Source organism: Notothenia rossii, assembly GCF_949606895.1.
Source record: "Notothenia rossii genome assembly, chromosome: 3".
Classification (NCBI taxonomy): Eukaryota; Metazoa; Chordata; class Actinopteri; order Perciformes; family Nototheniidae; genus Notothenia; species Notothenia rossii.
In genome coordinates, this window is record NC_136901.1 from 50,224,602 (window position 1) to 50,251,708 (window position 27,107).

At 40.9% G+C, this 27,107-nt stretch overlaps 2 protein-coding genes across 5 annotated transcripts in view; one reads left to right on the forward strand and one right to left on the reverse strand.

Moving 5' to 3' along the window:
• The first annotated feature begins 345 nt into the window (after positions 1 to 345).
• The window catches only part of LOC307032161 (uncharacterized protein), a 374,501-nt gene continuing 347,739 nt past the window's right edge, over positions 346 to 27,107 (forward strand). For 2 of the 3 annotated variants that reach the window (XM_079669966.1, XM_079669967.1), the window contains exon 1: positions 346 to 1,574. The gene's annotated coding sequence lies outside the window, so the exon portion shown is untranslated. The remainder of the gene's footprint in view (positions 1,575 to 27,107) is intronic. The other variant, XM_079669969.1, reaches the window with a different exon arrangement.
• LOC307034244 (uncharacterized protein) lies at positions 22,575 to 27,098 on the reverse strand. Of its 2 annotated transcripts, none has more exons than XM_079673001.1 (6): positions 26,578 to 27,098; positions 25,893 to 26,079; positions 25,265 to 25,522; positions 24,684 to 24,855; positions 24,243 to 24,391; positions 22,575 to 23,520 (listed from the first exon to the last, which is right to left on the reverse strand). In XM_079673001.1, exons 1-6 carry the CDS (start codon positions 26,737 to 26,739, stop codon positions 23,255 to 23,257), a joined length of 1,194 nt encoding a protein of 397 aa, XP_079529127.1. In that variant the 5' UTR covers positions 26,740 to 27,098; the 3' UTR covers positions 22,575 to 23,254. The 2 variants fall into 2 exon arrangements, with proteins under 2 accessions (XP_079529127.1, XP_079529128.1); XM_079673002.1 differs by having other exon boundaries at positions 22,575 to 23,449; positions 26,578 to 27,094.

Sequence of the window (27,107 nt, forward strand, 5' to 3'; positions counted from 1 at the left end):
CCAGATTGATGCTTTTAACTTCAATATTTCCCCCGGACCCCCCTAGAGGAGGTGAGGTCCGCTCCCCACTCGTAAAAAATAGCACTTTATGCCGTGAGCTAATTATGGAGCCTTCATTGTAACAGTCGCGGGTGTACTGTGTGTGTGAGTGTGGGGAGTGCTTTTGTGCGTGCTCTATAATGCCCTTAATAGTGTTCAGTGGAGTCCAGCCCCTCAGCACCCCGACTCAAAATACCTTCCCGAGCCGTCCCGTAACACGGAGCCCGTTTCCCAAACCATGCTAAATGTATTGAAGGATTATTTGAATTATTTGAAGTATTAAAGTAACGTGGTATGACTGGAAAGTTAAATCTGGTATATTCCTTTTAATGCCACCTTATTTATATTCATGTGTGTTAAATTAGAAAGGACAAAGTATCTTTTCCCTCCCCCAATATATTGAGGTGAAGTCCTTGTGTATGGAGAGAGAGGTGAGAAGGGGACACCATATTTGGGAATAGTGCCAGACGCTGGAATGTTCCCCTCGTAAAAGAAGGGGGTGCTTACACAGGCTTGAAGCAGATGTGTGTGTGTGTATTTTCATTGCAGTAAATAGATCTGCTACATGATTACTGGTCAACTATACCTCTGTTCTTATTCTTTCATGTGTGGGTACTAAATGGCTACAAACATTGTGGAGAAATTAGCTTAAACATCTTTTATTACTCTATATGAAATGGAAGCAGTTTTTATGACAGGGACGAGAGAGGTGGGGGAGGGACACATTCCGAAGAGGTTCAGCAGGTCAATTGTCAGGGAAATCGACTTGTTTTCAATAGAGGTGTGTGGTTAGTTACTTTGTGTTAATAATAGCAGTATGTGTAAAGGAAGCTGGAAATATACAATGTGAAACCTTTTATTTGAAGTAAAGATGTGAACAATAGCTCAAACAAATGGAGGGGCTATAGGTAAGCCTGTGAGAAGTTTGACTATTTGAAAAGCATCTCTAATACTGCTTAAGAGCATAGGTAATGTGTTCCTCGTTGTTATTGATATGAAAGTAATTAACATGTATTACGTATATTTAGCCAACTATAACAACTATATCTTAAAACATACTTTTAACTTGTGTGTGGCAGTCAGGAGGCGGGAAGATGGACTCAGGGACCAAGGGCCATAAAGGAGATGTGTGTGTGCTGGCTACAAGCTGCTGTGTCGCACTGATTGGGTGCGACAGGCCATGTGTTGGTCTCTGCCAATAAGATGACCTCTGGGGGAAAGCACGTACACCTCCTCCTCCTGTGTTTTAGTATGAAAGACTGTGTTTTCCTTTGGTTCGCGCTCTTGTTTTTCACCGGCCGTTCCTGAGACCTGTCTCACACGTGGTAGAACCTGAGCCCGGAGTACTCTGCAGAGTGCTTCGTGATTTCTTTGTATTTATATTTTGTATCGTTACTGTATATCATTAAAAGCAGGATTATTGTTTAACTTGTATTCTGGTGTTTCTTAATCCCTCCTTTTTAACGAATTCACCCAGCTTATCAAACGACACGCGGAGACGAGGTTGGTTTTCAACATCCTCATAATCTCCAACAGTATGTGTGTGCATAAAGCTGAGCTATTTCCTATCACCGAATTTGGTGATGATTAAATAGTTTACACTGAGGGCGTTTCTCAATGTCGAGGAAGGCTCCTCCAGAGCGTCTGCGAGGCCTTTTTGCTTTGTACCTTACTAAATGGTCAAATGGTCCTTGGAGCGAAGCGCGGGGCGCATTTCACGGAAGCGATTTCAAAACAAAAGCCCTCGTTTGCTAAAATCACACTTTGAATCACTACAGTATCCTCCTGCTGAGGTGATTGTTATAAACAAGGGGAATTTAGCGATCACAACGAAAACGGCCGAGACACACTTTGAGCCCAGAAAATTGATGTTATTAAGGGCTGCAAATATAATAAGCCTCTGTCTAAAATGAACAACATTGTTAGTAGCCTAGATTTAAACTATACAGCGATTCTGCACTGCGGTCACTCAGCGGCCTCTCGAGTTTGTTTTTTCAAACCAGCTGCTCTTCATTATTCCTGCTATATTTGACGAGTGATACAAATATTTGTTACCTCAAGTTCTTAAGAAAACTGACATTGTTGGACTCGGTACTAGTTTGACTTCTACCAGAAAAAAAATGAAGTAGGCCTACTTTTACTGTGTACTTTGTGAGTAATCCTCTGTCATAGTCCCCTCCATAATGCATGTTTTTCTGCTGTCTTTGATGAATGATAAAAATATTATTTTACCATTAGTTCTTTATGAAATGTATACTGTTTGACTTTGTATTAGTAGGCTAAGCCTACTACTAACAATACATTGAAGTTCTTTTACTGTGCATTTTTGAGAAATACTCCGTCAAAGTCCCCTGCTGAGAACAAAATCAAGCCACTAAGTTTGATGAGGGAATTATATTTTGTTGCCATTAGTTCTTCGTGAGATTGATCCTGTTGGACTCAGTACTACTGAAACTACCCCCAGAAGTACTATGAAGTACTTATTGTGTACTTTTCCAGTAATCCTCTGTCAATGTCCCCTCCTGAGAACAAGAATAGATGTTTATCTGCTATTTTGAATAAGCGTTAAAAAACCTTTCTTCCTGAGACTGATATTGTTGGACAGAGTATTTTAAGAGGATGGTAGACTTGATATCAGCAATACGTCCTACTCCGGCAGCAGCATGTTACATCTTGTTTAGAGACTGGCCTGGATAGCTGGTCACAACTATCCTTCAGCAAAATGTTTTTTTGTGAGTGAAGGTCAGAGCTAAATTATAGATTGTTTGATTGTGTAATTACAAGGTGAGATAAAATGAATCCACATCCTCCTATGAAACGTATTTCATTTCCTTTTCCATGTAATACTTATACTTACTTGCATTCGAACATTTGCATGTTGAACTACATTCTGATATATCTTGCCCAGCCTCAAGGAAACACAATAAAATAAATGGATTCATAATTTTAAAAAAATTGATAAAAATGCATAAATTAATAATGTTGTGTTCAAACATTTTACATTTAAATATAAAATGAAAAAAAAGTTTACTTTTGAAATGATTTCTCACGAGAACCTTTCTAAATTATAGTAAATTATTAAAAAAGGTTTAGTCTATATATGTTTTTCTGCCTAAAATAGTTGAAATTGAACGTAAACTATATCAAACACCACATCCATGGCAATAAACACATTTTTGCCCGCTATTTAAATTGACTTTGGTTAGTTATATATTTATTAGGGCTGTCAAGTTAACGCGTTAATAACGCCACTAATTATTTTAACGCGATTAACGCATATGTATTTTTTGTCCTCGGCCGCCCTGTAGTTTCAGAGCGCATCGAGTTTAAAATACCATCTATAAGCTGATGCTGGCAGCCCCGCTCCTGCCGTCCGCTTGCTGCAGACCACACTTCCACGCTCACCGTCTGGCCATCGGGAGGACCGGGAGGGTGTGTGTATGTGTGGCACGAGCGAGCGAGAGAGAGAGAACGGGCACACCTTACGTGTATTGTTGTTGTTAGCATCTGGTGCTAGCTAGCTGCGCTAACGGATATAAGGAGCTGTTTCAATGGAAACAGAGGAGCGACATTTCGCCGACAACTGCGCTGAGCACTTGACTTTATGCAGGTAGCCAGTGTTGGGGCAGAATCTCTGCTCCGCGCCGTTCCTATGAGCGGGTTCTCAAAAGAAGGAAAAATTCAAAGCAGCCAGGATAAGGGTTAAACAATAATCTGCTTTAATGGTGGAAACATCCAAATACATCACCTAATTAAGAAGCACTCTGCCGAGTACTCCGGGCTCAGGTTCTACCACCGTGTGAGACATGTCTCAGGAACGGCAAGTCAAAAACAAGAGCGCCGATCTTCAAAATGATCACAACATTTATACAGAGTTCACTTCTGAGCGAGCGAGACAGTGAGTTGGCAGTATTCCATTGGTCGGTTTCCCTTCTGGGCGGGATCCCAGGTAGTAAGTCCGCAGTTGTTGATTCCATGTTGCTTCTGTGCGCGCGTGTATGTGTGTGTGTGTTTCTGTCCCTCTGCCCTTAGGTAGATCCCCCAATCAATGATTTGGCGTCATGACAGAGGACTCTTTGACAGGACACATACTCATTCCCCCTAAACATCTTCAACACGCACAAACATCCTATCATGTATCTTATCACACAACAGTCACCTGTTTTTCTTTATGAAAGCCATATTTGTAAATATCCAAACGCCATCGTCCCATGACAGTCCCCGCATCAGTCAACCAACATAAGTTAATTGTTCTTGTGGCTTCATGGCTTCCCTGAACTTCCCTTCACCCCAAAGTCAGCTTACTAGGAATGAATACATTTTATTGATAAGCTCAAAAGGACGTTTATCTTGTTTACTGCTGGGTGACCCAAGTCTCAAGGCCTGCAGGATGTGTAGGAGATAAACATTAATTCTACAAGACTTTAACTGCCTTATATCTGAAAATGTATCTGGGACTTCCCCTGTTAATTGCAAGGACTATTGATAATTAACAGAGAGACCCTAGGGGCCTCTTCTTGGTATCTGCTAGGCAGAAGTCACTCAATGCAGAAATCACAAGTTTAACACACATTCTATATAAGGTGACATTAAAATGAATATACCAGATTGAACTTTCCTGCAATAACTAGTTACTTTAATACTTCAAATAATACTTCACCAGACAGTAGGACATTGGACTAAAAGTCAGCACACTCAGCACGGATAGTGTGCGCAACATGATTGCACACACACACACACACTTTGTATTGTATTATTGTATTGTATGAGAGAGGTTCCGGGTTGAATTGAGGCGGATATTTGTAATGTTCAGAGGTTGCTGTGTTTAATATTCATGAGAATATTTGTAATTGTTTGTTTGTTTGTAGCCTTTATTTAACCAGGTGAAAGCCCCTTGAGATCAAAAGATCTATTTTTCAAGGGTGACCTGCAGAGTTGTTCAAATGATAATAAACATTTGTATCACGCATATTTGTCCACTCATATGTTGATAAGAGTATTAAAAACTTGAAAAATATTCCTCTAAGGAACATTTAGAACAGATACAAAATGTGCGATTAATTTGCGATTAATCGTGATTAACTATGGACAATCATGCGATTAATCACGATTAAATATTTTAATCGACTGACAGCCCTAATATTTATATATATATATATATATATATATATATATAAAGCATATAAGTGATATATATTATAATTCTTTACCAAGCATTTTAAGAATGTTTTTAGAGAAAGTTATCCTACCTTTCAGAAGAATATTCTTGGAACCAAAATAAAACGTCCAGCTGAAAAAGTTTTAAGAATAGTAGAGCATAATGTTCGAACAATGTTATCAAAAACATCTTAAGAAGGTTATCAAAAACATCTTAAGAAGGTCATCAAAAACATCTTAAGAAGGTCATCAAAAACATCTTAAGAAGGTCATCAAAAACATCTTAAGAAGGTTATAAAAACTGTTTCAAATGTATCATTAATGTATCGTATCGCTGGCAATGTATCGAGATGCGCATCGCATCGGCCTCAGTGATGGAGATGCACATCCACCAAGATGGTGCCATGCAAACTCTGCAAGCAAAAAATAGCCTTCCACATCCACGCCGGATCGAAAACACGGAGCTCACCCGACAAATTATTTTCCTTTCTCATAATATGAGAAGACTGGGATCAGAGGAAAAAAGCAGCAGTGAGAAGCAGTGAGACAGGCAGCAGCCTAGTCTGATATCAATATATTTTTAGACATATCATTCTGACCTGAGAAATACATAAATTCAAGTTTTCATTTCATGACGAGGGCTTAATGGGCACAGGCACTTTTGCCAATGCAAACGCAAGGATTCTGTAAGTGAATTGATGGCTCATCGCAGCTGATTCTGCCGCTTGCATTGTCGCTATCGGGTTTACTGTCCGTGGCTGTGACTCATTCGCTTGGCTTGTGTCAAATGTAATTAAAGGTATTAATATAGTTTTGGATTACATTGTATATGGAGCACAACATACCATGATGTTACTCACAACCTTCATTGTCAACCCTCAAACGGAAACCTTTTTCTTTGCCAAAGAATGGTATAATCCTAACAATCCTAAATGGCTGTGTAGTCGAAGGCAGCCCTAATAGTCATGTATGGGGGTTTATGATGTTAGCATGTGTATGTAAAGGCCTCGTGATAGCCTGCTTGTGTGAGTATATTGTTCTGCATGCTTGCTCATCTGTTTGCAAGAGCCTTGGGGTGATGTGTGTGTGTGTGTGTGTGTGTGTGTGCGTGTGCGTGCGTGCGTGCGTGCGTGCGTAGCCCTAGAGTATGAACCTGTGACTTCCTGCTGATATATACTCTTACCGACACTTGTCCCCCGCAAGGTCCTCTCTTTTTACTCCTCTCTTTCTCACCTGTCTCCTTTCTTCTTTACAATGACTCAACTCTCACTATTATTTGCTCCCAGTCTTCATGTGTTTTATTTAACTTTTGAACTTAGCAACACAATAATATAGTTCACAGTATTATATGCATTACAGTTATGTAACAACAATGAGTCAAACTGTAGCAAACAGGGGTCATAAAAGGAGTTGTTCATTCTCTTTAAGTCAGATAAACTTTCTAATGTTTAAAAATGTTAAAACAAATAGTTTGTTTTGAAAAGTCAGGCGTGATTTTGTCGAAGAGTCATACTCCGTCATACTCCAATGGTTTGTCATGTCATTGAGTTGCATTATGGGCAAAGATGTTAAGAGTATTTGTTTTTTCCTGAAATACTCTTAATAGTTTACAGTTTACCTTTAAGCTACAAAACAAAGTGCATTAATATGTCAACGTCTACACACGGGGAGCACGACTACACCTTGACCCTGGGAGCGCTCCAAAGTGTTTGAATTTCAACCTTTGGTGCGCCCGGCCTACACCGAGGAATCACAATCTGTTCATCTGAGGCATCTAGTTGGACCGTTCTTTCTATCAGCCTTCAAGGGCCCCTTTCATTTTCTCATAGCTGGAAAATAATTTTGTTTATAAAATCTTTCTGGTTATTAGTTTAAACAAAACATTTGACATCAGAGCTGATTTTCAGAAAGTTAAAAGAAAAATCACTTAATCCTTCAAGCATAAATGCAGTCAGATATTTTACTTAAAGGTCACCTATTATGAAAAATCCTCTTCTCCATGTCTCTTCTACATCAACATGTGTCCCCTCTTCTTCATGTCTCTTTTACATCAACATGTGTCCCCTCTTCTTCATGTCTCTTCTACATCAACATGTGTCCCCTCTTCTTCATGTCTCTTCTACATCAACACATGTCCCCTCTTCTTCATGTCTCTTCTATATCAACATGTGTCCCCTCTCCTTCATGTCTCTTCTACATCAACATGTGTCCCCTCTCCTCCATGTCTCTTCTACATCGACATGTGTCCACTCTTCTTCATGTCTCTTCTACATCAACATGTACCCCCTCTTCTTCATGTCTCTTCTACATCAACATGTGTCCCCTCTTCTTCATGTCTCTTCTACATCAACATGTGTCCCCTGTTCTTCATGTCTCTTATACATCAACATGTGTCCCCTCTTCTCCATCAACATGTGTCCCCTCTTCTTCATGTCTCTTTGACATCAACATGTGTCCCCTCTTCTTCATGTCTCTTCTACATCAACATGTGTCCCCTCTTCTTCATGTCTCTTCTACATCAGCAGGTGTCCCCTCTGTGGAAAGAGACTCTGAAAGTTTCAGGAACAAAGATTCTCTCTCTTTTTGTCCTGATCCATTTATATAAAAACCTGTCTGAAAATGAGCTGATCAGACTTTGGCCTATTGATGATGTCATAACGATGTTTTGGCTTGTGTAACCATTAGCCAATCAGCAACCAAGGTAATCCCCCCCCCCCCCCCCTTATCAGCTGAATCTCCTCCTAGAGCACCATTGAGTTCTTTGTAACCAAATGTCTCTCAGAGGGGCGTGGGGAGGGGCTCCTTATCTTCATCTAAAGTAACAGACAGAGAATCAGCACTTTGGAAACAGGGCTGAAACAGAGGGGATAATGGGTAATGCTGCAATGCAAGATCTGTTTGGTATTTCGAGCCAAACACTTCAGAGACATGTTTTGTATATATCTCAGGCCTATAATTATTGATGAAAACAGTATAAAAGAGGACCTTTAAGTAAAATGAATAGTACCACAGTGTAGAAAGTCCTGAATTCAAAATGTTACAAAAGTACAAATGTATTAGCATCAAACGATACTTAAAAGTACCAAAAGTACCCATTAAACAGAATGGACATTTTGAAAATAATATCTATAATAATGCTTAGTTCCAATGAATGATCCAAAATAATTGATTTAATTGAATTTGTGTATCAATAATATGAAATCACTAAGTAACTATTAACTAATCCCGTCAAATAACTATAGTGACAAAAATTACCAAATGTAAGGAAAAATAGGAATGAAGCTTAAAGAGCATCTTGCAGGGTTTTTTTTTTTCTACATTTATGCTTAAACTTCCTTGAAAATTACAATTAAAAAAGTGAATGTAGGATTTGATATGTTTTACGGGACATAAGGGCAGGAATTCAGAGGGAAAGGAGCAATTTTGAGCTCTGCTCTTAAAAACTGCTTTTTTTTAAGGTCATACGTCAAACGCGTCATATTACATCACAAAGGGTAAACATCTCAGCTCTCTGACCGCGGGTATAGTTAGTAGTTGCGTTGAGTTGAGCGGTTGTGTTTTAGTGAGCTGGTATTTTTCGGTAGTTTTACCTTGTAAAGGTTGGGGATCTCCTCCTCCACATTGACGGCTGTTCCATCTCCCCGTCTCCCGAAGTCCGTAACCTGGGTGTCATCCTTGACTCCACTCTCTCATTTCAGTCACATATCAAATCCGTCACCAAGTCTGCCTTCTATCACCTCAGGAACATCTCCCGTCTACGACCATCACTCTCCGATTCCGTGGCTGAGACCCTCATCCATGCTTTCGTCTCCTCCCGGTTGGACTACTGCAACGGAGTCCTGTTCGGGGTTCCCAGTAAAGCCCTGGACAGGCTCCAGTATGTGCAGAACTCGGCTGCCAGGGTGCTCACTCACACCAAGCCCTGGCAGCACATCACCCCCACCCTCATCCACCTCCACTGGCTCCCAGTCAAGCACCGTATCACGTATAAACTCCTTCTTCTGACCTACAAATCCCTCCATGCCCTCGCCCCCCAATACCTGTCTGACCTTCTCCTCCACCACACTCCATCCCGGAAGCTACGATCGTCTGGACAGGATCTCCTCTCTACCCCCCGCACCAGGTTGCGGACTTTCGGTGACAGAGCTTTCAGTGTAGCATCCCCCACCCTCTGGAACTCTCTCCCTCCCGAAATCCGCGGCGCCCCAACCCTGGACACTTTCAAAAAAGCCCTCGAAACGCACCTTTTCACCAAGGCTCCCCACTATATAGTTAGTTTGATAGGTTTTTTTAAATTTTTTCCGCTACTTTCAATTTCAGGTTTTAACCAGGAGATGGCGCTTCATTCACAAATACAGAAAGACAAGTTTCATGGACTTTCAGTTGTGTTTTGAAGAGCATTTGAACACATCAATATTTTAAATCAACTAAAGTAAATCTAATCTTGTAAATCAATAATATATAGTCTTTATATATTAAATAATCATAATGTAAATGTTTACATTACACTTCTTTATTTGTTATGCTCATACTTTAACCTTTACAGTCGTTTGCTTTAATATGCAGTATATTTTTGTGTTTGCTTCCTCCTGCTCCCTTTCGGACACATACTCTATGATTTATTATTATTATTATTAATATGAAGATATTATTAAGATAAGATAAGATGTTACTTTATTGATTGAACATTTTAGTTTAGAATGTGCTGTCCCACGTTAATTCAGAAGGCTCACAGGTCACATTCCGACCATTATTTAAAACAATAGGTGCTTTCACACCGTCTACAGTTTGATTTGTATAGAGGGAGCTCTGTCAGTTTTCGAATTACCCATTTGCTTTCGGGGAGCCCTATTTTTCAGAGCACATCCTGCTACTAAATATGTCACACGCACGCTCTGTTGACTGGCGCAGCAGCGCGGATGCGATCAATTGCTATAAAAACACTCTTCTACTAATACAGACGGTGTCACTATGCCGGCGGATGTGGCCGTTGTTGAAGCCTCTTCAGGCTCCGCATCGGCAGGCCTCTCCCTCGGTGTGGAGCTGTCAAGCTCGACCCTAATGCCGCTTACAGCCGGCCAACTAAAAGTTGTTTTCACGTTGTCATTTTTAGACTCCTTCGCTTCTTTGCTTGTGAATCCAAAAGCTGTGACGCTTGGCTGTTTTCGTTTTGCCATATTTTTTTATTACACAGCCAGAGTTAAAAAAATATCAATATGAACATTTCAAATACCGCGCTGGCATCACCGCCATAACCATAGCAACGTAAGTAAGAATTCAGCGCCGCCACGTACAGATGGCAACACCCAGATATATTCACAAATATAAAACAAATATTCAGAAACTGTAATGAACAATAACTATTATTTATTTCAAGAACTGTTATTTACAGAAACTCAACATTTCTAATCTGTGTGACACAAATATGCACGATTGTTTTGGGCTCCCCCTATTTATCTCAAAGTCAGCCTTCAGGGGAGCTCCCTCCCTCTTCGGGGGAGCCAAGCTCCCCCTAGCTCCCCCCCATTTCGAACAGTGTCTGTGGCTGAATGGCCAGCGATTAGGTGCGGCGCATTTAACAGAGGTGATCAGAGCTAACTGCCTGCCGTCAGATTTCATTTAAAAAACAGATCTGATTTTAAGACTATTTCTGCGCTCATAAAGAATGATAAGAATAAGAATAATGTGTATTGAACTGGTTTCATTAATTAGTGAGTTTATTTAACACTAGAACCGCCAATCGGGTCAATTTGTGTGATGTGTGTTGTGTGTGTGCAATGTAACTTTTTTTCAATAAAATATTAAAGTCTCCCAGTCCGTGACTTTTCCTGAAAGTATGTTATGTAGCACCCTATGTTGTTAAAAATTGCATTATAATAGCGGGATTTGACGGGTTTAGGTAGGCCTATACAAAAACCTCTGGCGGTTCTAGTGTTAAGGTAATTAGGTACAGTAGAAGCCCTTTTTATCAACAAATGTAGTAGTTGAACATAAAAGTCAACTAACTGAGGGTCACTTGCAATTACAGTGTTGTGTCTAACTGTAAGCTTGTCACTCAGAGTAACCTACCGTTAATTTAGCTGCTGGAGAAGAAAGATCAAGGGGGGAGGGGGGGAGAGCTGTGGTTGATGGGCCATTAGATGTGTAAATACACAGCCGAGAGCTGCCGTTTCATTCAGACTGTTTAAAAAACTGTAACAACGGACTATTTTTCTTAGCAGATGCATGTCAATTTAAATCAATACATACAACAATTTTTTTAATCAATACATACAACTATTTTTTAAATCAATAAAAACATTTTCTAAATCCATAAAAGCATTTAAATTAATATTGGGAGTCATGTCGTTACTTTGTTGAGAATGTGGCCGTGTAATAAGCGGGATAATTTGCAGCGACTTGTTCCTTATGGGGAAAATAACACCTGTCATGTGTGTGTAGAGGTGTGTGTGGTTAAAACACTTTCATGAAGTGAAGGAATTTCCTTCTATAAAACAGCTGTGGGCAGCAGTGAGTGTCACGGACATGAATTCATAGATCAAGGCAGACTAGACACTCTCCTGTCCTGCCAGGCGACACACCCATTCTAAGCCGCGTCCCTCACTCCTCACATCCCAAGCATCCCCGAAAAGTGTATTATGTTGTTACATCTCAGATGTTATGTTTCAGTTGTGCTCTGTCTATGTTCAGTGATGCAAACTTGTCACCTTTCGGCGAAATTCGCCGTTTTGAATCCAAAATAAGTCCTTTGTGTGATTCATGTAGATCTGCAATACAAATATTTTTGGGGTATGGGGGGGGCTGGGACCCGGAGTAATCTGCGGCCATGAGCTGTTATGTGCCATCATGACACGCATGGTGTTCTTTTTTTATATATTATAATGAAGTACGAGCTGTGTGCTCGAGTCTTCCTGCCTGTCGGCTCTGCTCATGGATGTATAATAAGGCTCTGCTGCTCCGAGATGATGGTCTAGCTTCAGCAGCTATATTACCTACGGGTGCATTCGTTAATATTAACTGTGCGTCCGGAGTCACTGTGGCACAGACTGGACCGCTGGTGAACAGCTGTTAGAACGGGCCGTTCAGGTGTTCAGAGCAGAGCTCCCTGTCGGAGCGGCAGAGCGTGATGTGAACTGAAAAGTTTTTCTGTGGCAATATTATTTAAGGAATCGTTGAGCTAGCTAGCTAGCATACATTGTCACTATCTGCTAACGTTAGCTTTAGCCTTCTATTTCTAATAGTTTCATAGGCTATAAACAAAGGTGGTATAAGTATATATATATTGTACTTGAGTAAAAGTAGAAGTACTCAGATATTGTACTTGAGTAAAAGTAGAAGTACTCAGGTCTTGTACTTGAGTAAAAGTAGAAGTACTCAGATCTTGTACTTGAGTAAAAGTAGAAGTACTCAGGTCTTGTACTTGAGTAAAAGTAGAAGTACTCAGATCTTGTACTTGAGTAAAAGTAGAAGTACTCAGGTCTTGTACTTGAGTAAAAGTAGAAGTACTCAGGTCTTGTACTTGAGTAAAAGTAGAAGTACTCAGATCTTGTACTAGAGTAAAAGTAGAAGCACTCAGGTCTTGTACTTGAGTAAAAGTAGAAGGGGGAGAGAGCTGTGGTTGATGGGCCATTAGTTGTGTAAATACACAGCTGAGAGCTGCCGTTTCATTCAGACTGTTTAAAAAACGGTAACAACGGACTATTTTCCTTAGCGGATGCATGTCAATTTAAATCAATACATACAACTATTTTTTAAATCAATAAAAACATTTTCTAAATCCATAGAAGCATTTAAATTAATATTGGGAGTCATGTCGTTACTTTCTTGAGAATGTGGCCATGTAATAAGCGGGATAATTTGTAGCGACTTGTTCCTTATGGGGAAAATAACACCCTTCATCCAGATGAGGATCCCTCCGCTACACTTTGGGATCCTGATCGACCGACGAAGCCCCATTAAAATATACATATTTTTGGTGAATTACTGAGTTTAGGCACGTTAATAACGTTTTAATGAAGTTGAATACAGTATATTCATATGTGTCAGTGATTTCATGTCAATTCGGTGAACATAAACATAAATGATCGTGGTGAAGATGATGATTAAATTAGGATTACAAATTGAGAGCCGGGCTGCATTTCCTCCCGTTAGTTTTTTTCGAATAACAAAATTATTTTGTTAAATAACAACATGGTGATGTTTTGTAAATGATTACATGTCTCCTATTTAGCACAGAGTATGATATCCGTGACATATGGATCTTAACAAAGTTCCGCTGTACATCCAGCATACTGTATCTCACTTTATTTCACATGAGCTCCAGTGTGGAACCCCACTGCACCCCCTGGTGGATCAATGATCCATTGCAGCTGGCTTCATTATAATTACATTTATCTATCACGGGGGCGGTCTCAAGCCAAGCTGGAGGTTTTCCCTTGAGCGAGGGCAGATCACGTACCAATCACGGCCCTCGCGTTTCAAACTGTCTGAAATGAATCGCTACATCTGTAAACAACAACATGTATAGCCTCAATGTCCTGAAATAGCTGAATAATGTAATAGTTGAATGTTTTCTGCAGCTGAAAGTAGGCTGAAGGAGTTAAATATGAAATGTAAATAGTGCAGGGCTCGACATTAAGGACTGCTCGATGGCCCGGGGCCATCTAGTATTTAGCTCGGGCAATGAAGCCTCATCTGCTGGTTGCTCGATCGGGCAATCTATTATGCTAGTATCATGCAGCTTGCGGATCCAGTAATGAGTGACCCGACAGTCAAACTAAACATATCTATAACTAGTTTAGGTAGTTTGAGAGGTAATTAAAATAGCTACGTGTGATATTGTAACCTGAAGTTTGTGTTTTGTCCGCTCACTGCTGCATGTGATCATGCGGAGCTGCGTGTCGACTCGTCAGCAGCAGCTGATCTCTCTCTCCCGCCAGTTTAGACTTCACTCGTGTTTATTTCCATATTGATCAGATTTAGCTAGTTCTTGCTAATGATAGGACTTACCTGCTTATTAAAAGACACCTAAACAATAAGCGTCGCTATGCAACTGGGTGAGGCCACAAAGTATAGCGCAGCATTATGCATTTGTTTACATGCCCACCGGAACCCCGAGGCATTACCAACAGATCAACGCACAATCAACCCATACAGGACATCTCTTTCTCCACATTAAGTGTTATACATTAGAATTGACTATTCTTGTCTGTCACATACTCTTCTTGTCAGTCACATGAGATTTAGATTTGCCGGCTAACGGGAACTCTGACATCGCCATTTTGTGTGCTTCGCGGATGCGCTCGGCTCCTCTCGGCTCCTCTCGACTGCTGCTCGGGTCTGCTCGGTCAGATTCCGGATGAGGAGGCATTCGTTCGACCACATTTTTAACAGGGGCCATAATAGAGTAAATAATGTTTGTTTTGGCAGTTATAACTGAATGTAATGTTTTTCTACTTTTTTACATCTGGGAAGGCATTTGCCTTCATCAGATAGAAAGTGTCTTGACCAACAACTTCAGTATTTATTATAGCTATGCAGGGCATGCAAGAGAGCAAACACAAACAAGAACAAACAAACAAGTGAAATTAAGAATAACATTGAAATTGTACAATATAATATTGTGGTGGTTCATCTTATAATTCAGTCTACAGAATGCACCAGACAGCATCTAAAGTAAGACCTGCAAAAATCAAAATGTTCTAGGGCAGGGGTGGCCAACTCGCAGCTCTCGAGCCTCATGCGGCTCTTTGCCTAGTTTCATGCGGCTCTTCAGTTCATATCGAGTTGTATGTGTGAGTTTGGGGGAGAGACACTGACTCCAGACTAGTATTGCACGGTGTACCGATACTTGAAAGGTATACCGCGATACCCTGCCGTTAAAAACGTTACGATTCCTCCGTTTCATTAGTATCGGTACTTTAAGAATGACGGGGGAAAGTACTCCGGTGAGAATGCGCCATTTTAATAAGAGCCGTGTGTGTTCAGCGCTCTGCTTCCAATCCCTGCACTGCAGCCCTGCCTGCAGTCCCGCCCCTCTCAAGCACGCTCAAGTGCCTCCCCTCTCTCGTGCACGCGCTAGCTGCCAGAGCATGTGAGAAAACGAGAAGCATGGCTGCAAGTGGGAGTGCAACTGCCGCTGCGCCTCGGCTTGTTGACAAAAAAGACGCCAGAAGCGAAATTTTGATGTATTTTAGCTATATCTCTGACAGTGAGGGCAAGCCTACGGACACCACGAGGCCTTTCTGTAAGAAATGTATTAATTTTATTTAATACGAATTCTTGTCATTTATTTTATTTATTGTTCTCATTTTTTAAATGTGTGTGTTATGGTTATGGTGTGAAATAAAGCACACTAATTACATTTAAGACTGTTTCCCTTTTTTTAAGAAAAGTATCGAAAAATAATCGTAATCGTAATTCTTGACTTGGTATCGGTATCGAAACCAAAATGTTGGTATCGTGACAACACTACTCCTGACAGTTAAACCTGATATTTAGTAGGTCTGTTAAGTATTGAATGCTGATCATTCTGATGTAATTTGGCCGGTCAAAGTTGTTTGGGCTCGGATAAAATCGCTCCGTTACTTTCGTCCCGTGTTACTTTCGTCTCGTGTTACTTTCTTCCCGGCTCTCCCTGCGTGTGTATGTGTGGTGTCAGTATGAGAGGATGACAGCACGACTAATTTTGATGTGGCCCAAGAGCCAATCGCAATAATACCTGGATGCAGAGAACCAATCACCAATTATCCAATTGTGGGGTCCCCTAGGGATAAGAGGCAGAATAGCATTGTTGATTGTGCTCATTACACTTGGCACCTTTCTGGTTGGATGGGGAGTACAATATCAAGTAAAACATGGAACCATTAGTTCACTCATAGAGAATGCCCACATCACTAACAAGACTCCAGCTGTGTTTCAGAGACTTTCACTTATCCCCAGAGCCAAAAGATCAGCTGAGCAACAAGAGGAGGAGTTATAAATACTCGGTCCCAAACAAGAGGCGGTTATAATCAAGATGATTCACCCCCCTATATGCAGTTCTTGTATCAAATGATGAGACGGGTTTAAGTGATCGGGATATGTAAGTGATGGGGATTTACAGATTAGGGGAATCTCTAAATACACTGGATCCATGTTTTAGTCTGTACCAGAAACACCCCCTGTTAAGCTATGAACAACCGGTGACCTGAGCACAATTATTGAAAATGATTACAGTAGAAACAGGCTACTAACCCACAAGTAAAGCTTTGTATGTACAAACTCTATGAACAATATTCCCCAGCAGATAGTGGCGACATTGCAGATATGTCCAGTCACAAAAGTTACTACGGTTCTAAATAACAGTGGGATTAAAGTGATGGAGAAAATATGGAGAAGTTCTTTTATAGTGTGTGAAATATGTGGTGCTTGAAACATGTAGGTATTTAAATGTATAGAAGAAAATGGTTTCCTGAAAGAGTTAAAAGGTTGGATTTATTTTACCTCAGTGTGTTATAATTAACTAGAGATAATGCGTCCCGAGATCTCTCTCTCTCTCTCTCTCTCCGGCTGTCAGAACGCTACGACCCCAACTTCCAAGCAGACAAAAGACCTCACCACGGAAGACTCCTCCTCCTCCATCGAACAGACAGAGAAGCAGAGCTGAACCATCTCCACCTGAGGAATCCAGAACTACAGGTGACATAAAAAGGCACACTCTCATCGGTCCCCCACAGGACATGAAGTTCCAAGCTGAGCCACAAGATTTGGGCACAAGAGCAGAGTGTGGGACATGAGAGCGGAATACGCCCTCCATGCAACCAGTAGAGACTGTAAAGGAGGAGATGAAATGCAAAGCAGATGGGACACTGAAAAGAGTTACAAGATCCAAGGATCCAAGATCAGATGGACTGAGGAGAGCATGTCAGGACCCTGACGAGCATCTCAGTCTGCTTTTTCTGTACTTTCGGCTCAATAATGTGGCATTTTTGGCAGATTTACTAAAGGTGTGCAGCTGCTGCTCTTAGGAAAGATCAGGCTGAATTTCAAGCTCTCCTCCACTCTGCTGTCTTAGCTGTGACATCACGCACTCTAAGCCTTAACGAGCTGCGCAATACACACTAATGTTAAACTCTGAAGAAGGCCTCTTTACAAGGCTCCAAACTAAGTTAAATATCTCAATGTGTAAAAGATATCAAAAATCTGAAGAACAAGATTTATAACTGAATGTCTTGTGACCGTTTTAAAGTTTGAATGAAGTCTCTAGCTGAAACTATGTGGAAGGAGTAGCATTTGGCACACGGTGTAGGTAAAAGAGGATTTGAATGTTCCTCCCATTGAGTTACAAGTTAAAAAAAGAGTTTAAAAAGCTGAACATTTCAAAAAGTATGACATATTTTGAAAAGGTTGAAAGTTTCACATCATCTGCTGAAAAGGCTGAATATTTTTGATATTTGAACGGTTTCTGTAGCTGAAAGTATGCTGAAGTTATTGAGAGCCAAACTATTTGGTGAAATAAGAAAAAGAAGAAGAAAAAGAAGAAAATGATTAAAGAAAAGAAGAACTATAGTGGAATGCTGTAAACAGCATTCACACTAATAACTGAAATACAAGCAGAATGAACCACAAGGACATGATGCAGGTTGAGAGGGCAGGCAATAACAGAAGTTGGCAGGTTAAAAGAATCAGACAATCATACAGGGGGGAAAACACAAAGACAGGAAGTACAAACAAGTGCATTGAAAAACTCAAAAAAGAAGCACAGAGACAGACCATCGCATACAGGAGGAATATCGGGCTAAGCATCTTGCAGGGGTCTAGGATTGAACCACTGACCCTCTGATTGGCAGATCAGTGCACTAACCTCCTGGGTGTTTTGTGTTTAGTTCTCCTGTACCTTGGTTTTCTATCAAACTCATTAGCAGCTTTGGACTTATAATCGTCTAAAATGAAGGGTTTCTGCATGTAATCTTGTTTCTATGTGTGTGTGCCTGCCCCATGCTCATTGTGCGGTCTTGTTGTGAATGACTCCGGACAGCAGCAGGACTGGAGAGCCGACTTTTGCATTATGCATAACACACTCATTCCTCTCCCCACTCACCCTCCCCCCCTTCCCCGTCTGCTACCATCCACATTTATCTTTCTCTAATTTCTCCTTGTCCCCTTTCCCCATCTTTCTCCCTCCGTTCCATCTTCTCCGTCCTCCTCTCTGAACCCCTCTCCATTTCATTCTCTCATGTTTGCTGTTGTTGGAACCATGAGACACATTTTAGTGCCAAATAACAGCTAGGGGGTCGAACTCTGAATTTCCAAGACGCCACACACACTCACAGAAAAACCCACATACACACAGTTGGAGACATTTCTCGAGTCTGATCTCAGCTCTCCACAGAATAAAACATCAGACCGAATAACACATTACTTTCCAATTGACTGATTCTGCACATTAATTTGTAATCAATGATGTAATAAATTCTTCCTCATCGTCGTAATAACTTAGCTGGAATCCCATTTCATGTGATCTATTATAATATGCAAATGCTTTGTTTTTACTTCTTCTGACAAACTTATTTATGAACACAATTCTCGGCCTGTATCACAATCCTATATATACTGTGTCATAGTCCTAAGACTGCAGAGGAGGTGGAAATAAACTGTCTTGACTTTTGTCAGTAATTGCATTTAGGTGCAACATTGGGAAACCTTTAGAGAGAATTTAAAATGGCAATTTACCCTTCAGGAAGAATGGAGACTGTCAAAAAATATATTCACACGACAGACTGCGTTACACAGCTACAACAGTGTGATGAATGGACACAACTCCCTGATAATTGCCCCATTCATGCATTTAAATATTGTCAGTTATAATGGTCTGCACCAGTAGTAAGTTTGGCCTTGGGTCAGTTTTTTTCTGAGCCACTAGATAGCGGGCCGGAACATAATCCAAGACTTATTTAAGTAATTGATTGTTAAAACATGTGACACGTTCGAATGCTGGGTTTGCTGCGGCGCCGTTCTGTGATTCTCCAGATTCTACAGATGGTCATTCCGCCACTGCTCGAAAGCTTATTAAGACCCAAAGCTTTAGTGCGTTTTCAATCAATGCTGAGTACAGCCAAACTTGACAGTCTATTTTTGGTCATTGTAGACCGAATGCTTCTCGTTTTGCGCCGTCCCGTTCAAATGACAATCACATTTCCATGCTCGCGCATTCACTTGCACTCGGACATTAGGGATTTTCTCTCATAAATGTCCGATGAGCCAAAACTTTTCTTTCAAAACAAAGCTGCCAACTGGGGTGGCAGCATATGCAACGCATATAAGTAAACATTACGTTTGAATGATTTAGTGAGCTGCTGTTATTTTGTTCAGCGTCAGTGCACCCCGCTGCCTGATTGTGCCTGTGCTGTGTGTCATTCACTCTCAACATGGATAAAAGTACAATAAGCATTTTTCAGGTGTAGGTAGATTCTCTATTCTGACATTCTAGCCTATATGTGCGACTGTCGGTCCGATATGTAAAAAACTATTTAAAAATAAAAATCTCAAAAAAATATTTTATTTTTATTCTCAAAATAATTTTCCGGGCCAAATATTATTGCTGGCGGACCACCAATGGCCCGCTGGCCGCCTATTGCCGACCCATGGTCTACACCAAATCATTTTTAGCTTTTCTGTTTTTACTCTGAAACCCTCAAAGATGTTGTCCTTCAAACTAATCAAAGGTAAGTAAGTGTCAGTAATGGATTAAAGGGGAGATCAGGTGTTTTGAGGTAGCAGTTTATACAGCTTTCACACCAAGTAGCCTACTTTTCCCAGGAATAGGTCCCCTCAACATAATTCCCCGGAACTCTGTAGTTCCGGAACTATCTAGTAGATCGCGTTCACACCGGAATAATTCCCTGAGGCAGGATTACGCAAATGAAGCCGCTTGTTCTTCTGCTTTGGGTTTACTTGCAGGGCGCAAACAACTAAACGGCGTATACTGTCATCCGAAATCCAGGTTAAATCACCAGAACCGCTGACACCTCCTCATCACTCCACCGCTCCCAAGCTTTACTTTGTGTTGCCATAAGTTAGTTTCTCTCCGTTGGTTAGGGTTAGGCCCAGGGCTAGGGAATGCTCCGGTTTTTGGACAAAATTAACATGGGATCACTCCGGTCAATGTACGTACTTCGTCTCACTGGAATATTAATGGCCAGATTGAATACAACATCGACCCAATTTATCCGGTCAATGACAGGAGAGTTTCGAAAGTGACAAAACACTGTTCCACGCATTTAAAAACACTTAATCAATGTTTACCCAGGATCCATGCACCTTCCCTGGCTTGTAAAATGTGGTGATGTGCCCTGGAGGTATCCTACTATTTAAAACATGTATACACTCATGTACACCATTCATAGGGTTCCCTAAAACAATGCACATAGTCTGGAGCTCTCACTGGGGTCCTGCATAAGCTTTAATCAGGCTTGTCCATTTGCCTATCAGTTTGTTAACGAAACGGACAGATCCACCGTTTTCCCCCTAAAAATGATTTTTAATCGTTGTCTTTGCATTTAAATTATGGATGCTATCATCCACATGGTTCCTTAACACAATGCACATAGTCTGGAGCAGCAACTCGGCCGTTTTTACCTGCTTGTCCATTTGCCCATCAGTTTGTTAACAAAACGGACAAATCCACCGTTTTCCCCCTGAAAAGGATTTTTAATCATTGTCTTTGCATTTAAATGATGGATGCTATCATCCATATGGTTCCTTAACACAATGCACATAGTCTGGAGCTCACTGGGGTCCTGCACAAGCTTTAATCAGGCTTGTCCATTTGCCTATCAGTTTGTTAACGAAATGGACTGATACACCGTTTTCCCCCTAAAAATGATTTTTAATTGTTGTCTTTGCAATTAAATGATGGATGCTATCATCCATATGGTTCCTTAACACAATGCACATAGTCTGGACCTCACTGGGGTCCTGCATATGCTTTAATCAGGCGTTTTAACACTTTTTCGGGGCTATATAAATCAAATTCCGGGTAATGCGGAGCACAATTGTACCTTTTACTATTTTAATTTATTTGTATTATATATCTTTGGGCTATAAAAGTGACATTTTTGGATGACTTTGTCAGTTTATGGAGCTTATCCCACAAATCCTGGAGGTTCCAGGCCGAATTTGGGAGCTCATAGGCGGCCTGCCATAGGCCCCCACCCGTGGAAAGAAAATTTTTTGAAAGTAAACGGTCAATTATATCTTAAAATAATCAAAAATGAAGTTTTTTGAAAATGTTGAATTTTTTCAGAGTGCCAACGGAGAAGGGGCTCCAAAAAGCTCAACCCTTCGGCGCTTCGGGCCGAAGCCCCGGAGACTTTTCCACCCCCCCATTGCAACTTACGACGGAGAGGGGAATCTCTGTCAAAAAAATTCATTCATCATTTTCAGACTACTGTCCGCACGAAATCGGAAACCCAGTTTTTGAGAGGACTCAGAAAAAAAACGGCTGTGTAACATCATGGAGGAATTCATCCGCTCTCTGTGCACTTTGGCTCGGATACATTTGTTGCCTCGGAGACCCCCCAGCATGCTTCTTAACAAACTTTAAGGAGCCTGTGACACGATTTCCCCCCATCATCCAAACCCATCAATTTGAGTAAATATTGTCCCCTTGAAAACCGTTGCTGAACTGATTTTGGATATTTGTACTTTGATAACCATTAATCTGCCCTTCAATGTTGACCATTTCCTGGATCTTCTCTGGGATTCTTCAAGTCCCGCCAAATTATGTGTGACGTCAATGCGTGCACAGCGCTGCAGCTGCACCGTTCAGGATCCCAGCATCTGCATGTAAACGCACGATGGCGCACACAGCAGCAAGCTCAGACAGCGATGACAGTTTAATTTTGAAAGTGTCTGAGAGCTCATATGAGGCTGAAGGATCGGAAAGTGATACTCATGTTGACATTTTAGACGATATTGGCTATATGCCCTACCGATTCGAACCATATGCCTCTGAATTGGGTGAAACGAACTCCGAGTCGGACATTGGAGATGACAACCCGCCCGACGATCGCCAGATAACTCTCGATCTACAACGCCTGAACAATGTGGAATGGTTTGTAAACTATTTTATTCACGGAGCCAATGGGGTTGAATAGAGTGGTCTACAAATTGTGCATAATAATTATATTTCCTCTGAAAATCTATAGCTTCTGGAGTAAAATATATTCCATTAGGCAACAATTAATTGTTGGCTTCCTATTAATTAATGCATGTTAATAAAATAAAGATGTGGTAGATTACAAACAGCAAATATGTGATGAATCATGTTTACAATGATTTTTATGACACACAATATATACCACATTTTACTGATGTGTATTACAATTCATGCAGCATTTCTAAAAATACAACTGTTGTTTTCAAGGTGCACATGTGGATGCTGCAGAGCAGACAACCTGGAAACAGCACAGGAGTGTGTATGCTGCAGAGAGCTGGCAAAGGTCCAGGCACTCAATGGCAACCATGGGGGAACCTGCATCACACAGCACCCTGGATTTGAGGCAGTCTGCCTAAATGACTATGTGCTGGACGTAGCCTATTCATACTACAAGCAGAACCATGGCCACCTCAACAAATCTCCACACGAGTATGTATATTCTGACAACAAATTAAACTTCTGATGTGCAAACACTATACACTGTTCATACCATATTGATGCAAGTAGGCGACCATGTACACTGATGACAATACCACGACAGATTTTAGCTTGCCCACTGAAACATTACTACTTCAAGTGGTAACAGACATATTTCACTGTCACTTTTGTGAGCATTTGCCATAGTACTTATTAGATTTGCCACATGTTATGTTCCCTACTGGACTAGGGGAACCAAAGAGAAGTAAAAAAACACAAAAACAACCGGGCAAGAAAAAAGGAGAGGAAACCGGTTTGTGAAGCCACAAGATGGACTTTTAATTAAACAAAGAGAAAGGGCTCACCAGCCAACTTGCAAACTAAACTATAACAACTTTATATATATTATTATTATTTATAACAACTCAGAAAGTGACTACATTAAACAAGGTACACTGGAGAACATCTCCTAACAATGAGCAACACACACATTAAACTAGGCCTCACACAGAGACACAGAGACCATGCTGTACACATACAGCCAGAGGAGAAGGGGAGCGGGCCACTGCAGCCTTCCTCAGGTCCTTTATGGAGGTCCTGATTGGTGATTGGGAGCACCTGGGGGAGAGGCTGCACCTGGAGACTATCAGGGAGAGATAGAGACACACACACACACACACACACACACAAACAAACACCAGCACCCACTACGGCACATAACACACATCACAAAACTATTTTACAGATATGAACATCTTACATTTGGTAATGTATGATGCATATTAAAGCTAATAACTCACTCTCCCTATGTTTTCCCTACAGAAGTCGACGCTACACTGCCTACCGCCAATTGGTACGATGGTGCTGGGGATACCTCGGCAAGCAAATCAGGGTACCTCTGCCTGCCTGTGTCGTGGTGAAGATCCGTGATACCTTCCCATCACCCAACTACCAGGGATTTCAAGAGCCACAGCCAGAACCTGATGAACCTAATTTATTTCTTGAAGCGGCTTAGGTGTTGCTTCACAAAGTCTGCTTTCTCGGGATGTGGGAACTCGGCACAGAGTGGGAGTGGCACATTCACTGGTTCCACTGCGAACTCTGCCTCAACATACTCCTTGTCTGTGCACTCCTTCACTACTGCTGCCAGGAGTTATTGGGCATATTCTGCAAGTGCCAATTGAAATAGTTCAAGACATGCTGTTGCAATTTTGTAATTGATTCTTGCGTGACTTCACAATAGTCCTGCCCATCACTGTGCAAACCTTACTAAGTGCACAAATGCCTGAATTAATTATCTCTGTCTCAGGAAGGAATTGGTAATGTTACAAGGTTGTATGTTACAGAATGTCACTGATACAATGTGCATGGCAACCACATCATGTTGTCTTTACTTTTTCTTTATTATATTATTACAAATTTCACTCACCATAGGTTGGACTTTTCAACACTCTGCGAAGCACTGCTGCTCCCTTTCTACCCTTTGGGTACTTGATGCTATACATGGCTTCCCCAGTCTTTGTCACGCCTTGCACCCGGTTGGCATTTTCATTGAAGTGGAGGGCTGCAATCAGTATCCTGCAATAAGAATTGGAGCATAATTATGTCTTAATATTTGTTTATTACTGGGATTCATACAAACTGGGAGGGGGGGGCTTCCTGTTTTTTTTTTACATTTGTTATAAGCATGTGTACCTGTGTTACTTTTAAAACAGAATTTAACATACATTTGCAAAATACTTCGATATTTCAATCCAGCCTCTTGTCAATGAAGTTTCTCAAGGGCTACTTCATATAAAATATGTATTGTTGGTAGACCTCATGGTTATTTTTAAAACACTGCAAGCCGGATCAATGGTGATAAACTTACCGACAAAGCATTCCTGTGTAAGAGAAGACATACATCTTCGGCGCAAACTGGATAAGGAGGCTATGGAATCCCTCCACTGCTGATGTTTGGGAGCCCCCAGATAGCTTCAAAATGTCTTTACACAGGGTTTTGTTGCACACCAGCGTCTCCAATTTGACTGCTGCCTTGGATGCTGAAAAAGATTTTAAAAAGTTCACCCTATGGAAACTTGCATACAGTATATCATATTTACATACCACTGCAAAATGATGAGGTTGTATTTAAATACAAGAACCTGTTTTAATACGACTGTTTGCCATTTTGGATACCTTTGATCCTATATTATATAACCTAACAGAAAAAAATCCCTCATATTTATTTTCTTTGGTCCCTAAAATGTCTGTTTTGGGACTGCACAAATAATTGTTACTGATTACTGGCAACTGATTACATTGATCCATTATCAGTAACTTAAAATGTGTAGCCATGTATTTTTACAGTTCAGGATTTGTATGTAGTATAATATACTATATATATATATTATGTTATGTTAATATTATATTATGCTAATTATATATTACATTTGGGAAAAAAACACTCACATGGTTCCAGCCATTTCTTGTGGGACTCCCTCCCCTCCAGCCTGCCATGGATGCATGACTGGAATAGGTCTCCATGGCCTGTGTGTACGTTCTGTACATGAGACACAACCGACTCCCATTTCGCAACAATCTGGGCTCCTTCACCAGAAGGGGTCGACACCGCACACCAGTACATATGGTTGCTCACACTCTTTATCCATGGGCGAAGCACCTGACACTCCCGCTCATTGGACGCCGCAAGCAGTTTTTTGGAAAATCCTAGAAATATATAGAGGCACAAACAGATGTTTATATTAAATAAATAGTTTAAATCTAAAGGACATCAATATGTTCATAAACTTAGCACAGCTGTATAGACTAGTCACTAGACTACTTATCAGGTTCAGTATCTGCAAATAAAATGTGGAAAGTAAATATTTATCTATTTTACAAATGCATAACCAAGCCACAAAACAATTACATGATTGCCTTTATAATCCTACATGTGTCTACATTTATATCATATCTGTGTGTTAAGAATTCCATCACATATAAGAGAGGTCAGAGAGCCAAGTGCTAAACATACTAAGAAACGTTTACTCAAGCGAGGTATATGTCACTTAGTCAAATGTCAAATGCTGACACAAACCTTTTGCTACATGCCAGATATCATAGAGGTGCTCAATGTGGGGATAGGTCTCTCTGAGCCACTTGGCTATTTGCCGGTGTCGGTCGGTGACCATCGTGCCAACTGCAAGTCCCTGCCGCTCAAGATGTGCCAGGAAGCGCTCCATCCCAGTTTTCTCCATATGGTAGCTACCACCACATTCATTGCTCTAAAACAGCAGAAAACAGATACATAGGTATTAGACAAATCTATAAAATGCAAATATAACTACACTTAGACCTACAGTAAATGTAATAGATAACAGGTTTAAAAATGTAATAATCCAAACTAAATCATTTAAAATAATTAATGTCCTAAGTTAATATATTTTAATTCATTATGAAATTGGTATATACAATTGTATTATTTAAAACTAATTTGTGGATTACAGCACCTAGACATTTTGTAAATAGAATAATTGGAAACCACGAGAAAAACAATTATGCAAACCTAGCTGTGGTTTTATTCTATATCTATTTTGTCCATATGTCCAATGCAGCTGGTTTGAATTGGCCACACCATTGGCTAATGATTTGCAAAAATGTCAACAAATGTAATAATATATATTTAAAAAATACACTTAATATCAGTGTTTTGCATATACAAAATATATCAGTCAAGTGATTTCAAACCTACTCATAAACTTCTTCAGATACCGGTAACCCACCTGAACTAGCTGAATATCTATTACTACATTGGCATGCAGCTCCAACATGGTGTGACTCCCAAACTTTGCACAATGTCCCGGGCTATCGGCCCGACCATCACCTCCAAGGACCAGGTCCCTTCCCTCTGCCTGAAATGTGCCAAGCAAGAATGTCTGTCTCATGTTCCATACTCGCTGGACAACTGGCAAAAAACACTTCTCTGGTGCCGGAAATATGTCTGTGATGATATGGTCGCCAATGCCATGGTTCTCATAACCCGCAGAACCTTTCCTGCAGTGGCACCTGCCAACAAAATTGAAGCGGACAAGAGAATGTTGCCCGCAACTCGGCTGCAGAAACTCTCCTCTCTACTCTCTCATCGTCTCTGGACTCTCTCTGTCCTCTCACATCTCGGCCGGCTCGTCAGTCCCCTCCTGCTCCCTGGCTAAATGACGCACTGCGTGCTAATAGAACCATCCTTCGGGCAGCAGAGCGGAAACGGTGGAAATCCAAACACCATGACGACCTCCTAACCTATCAGGCTCTCCTC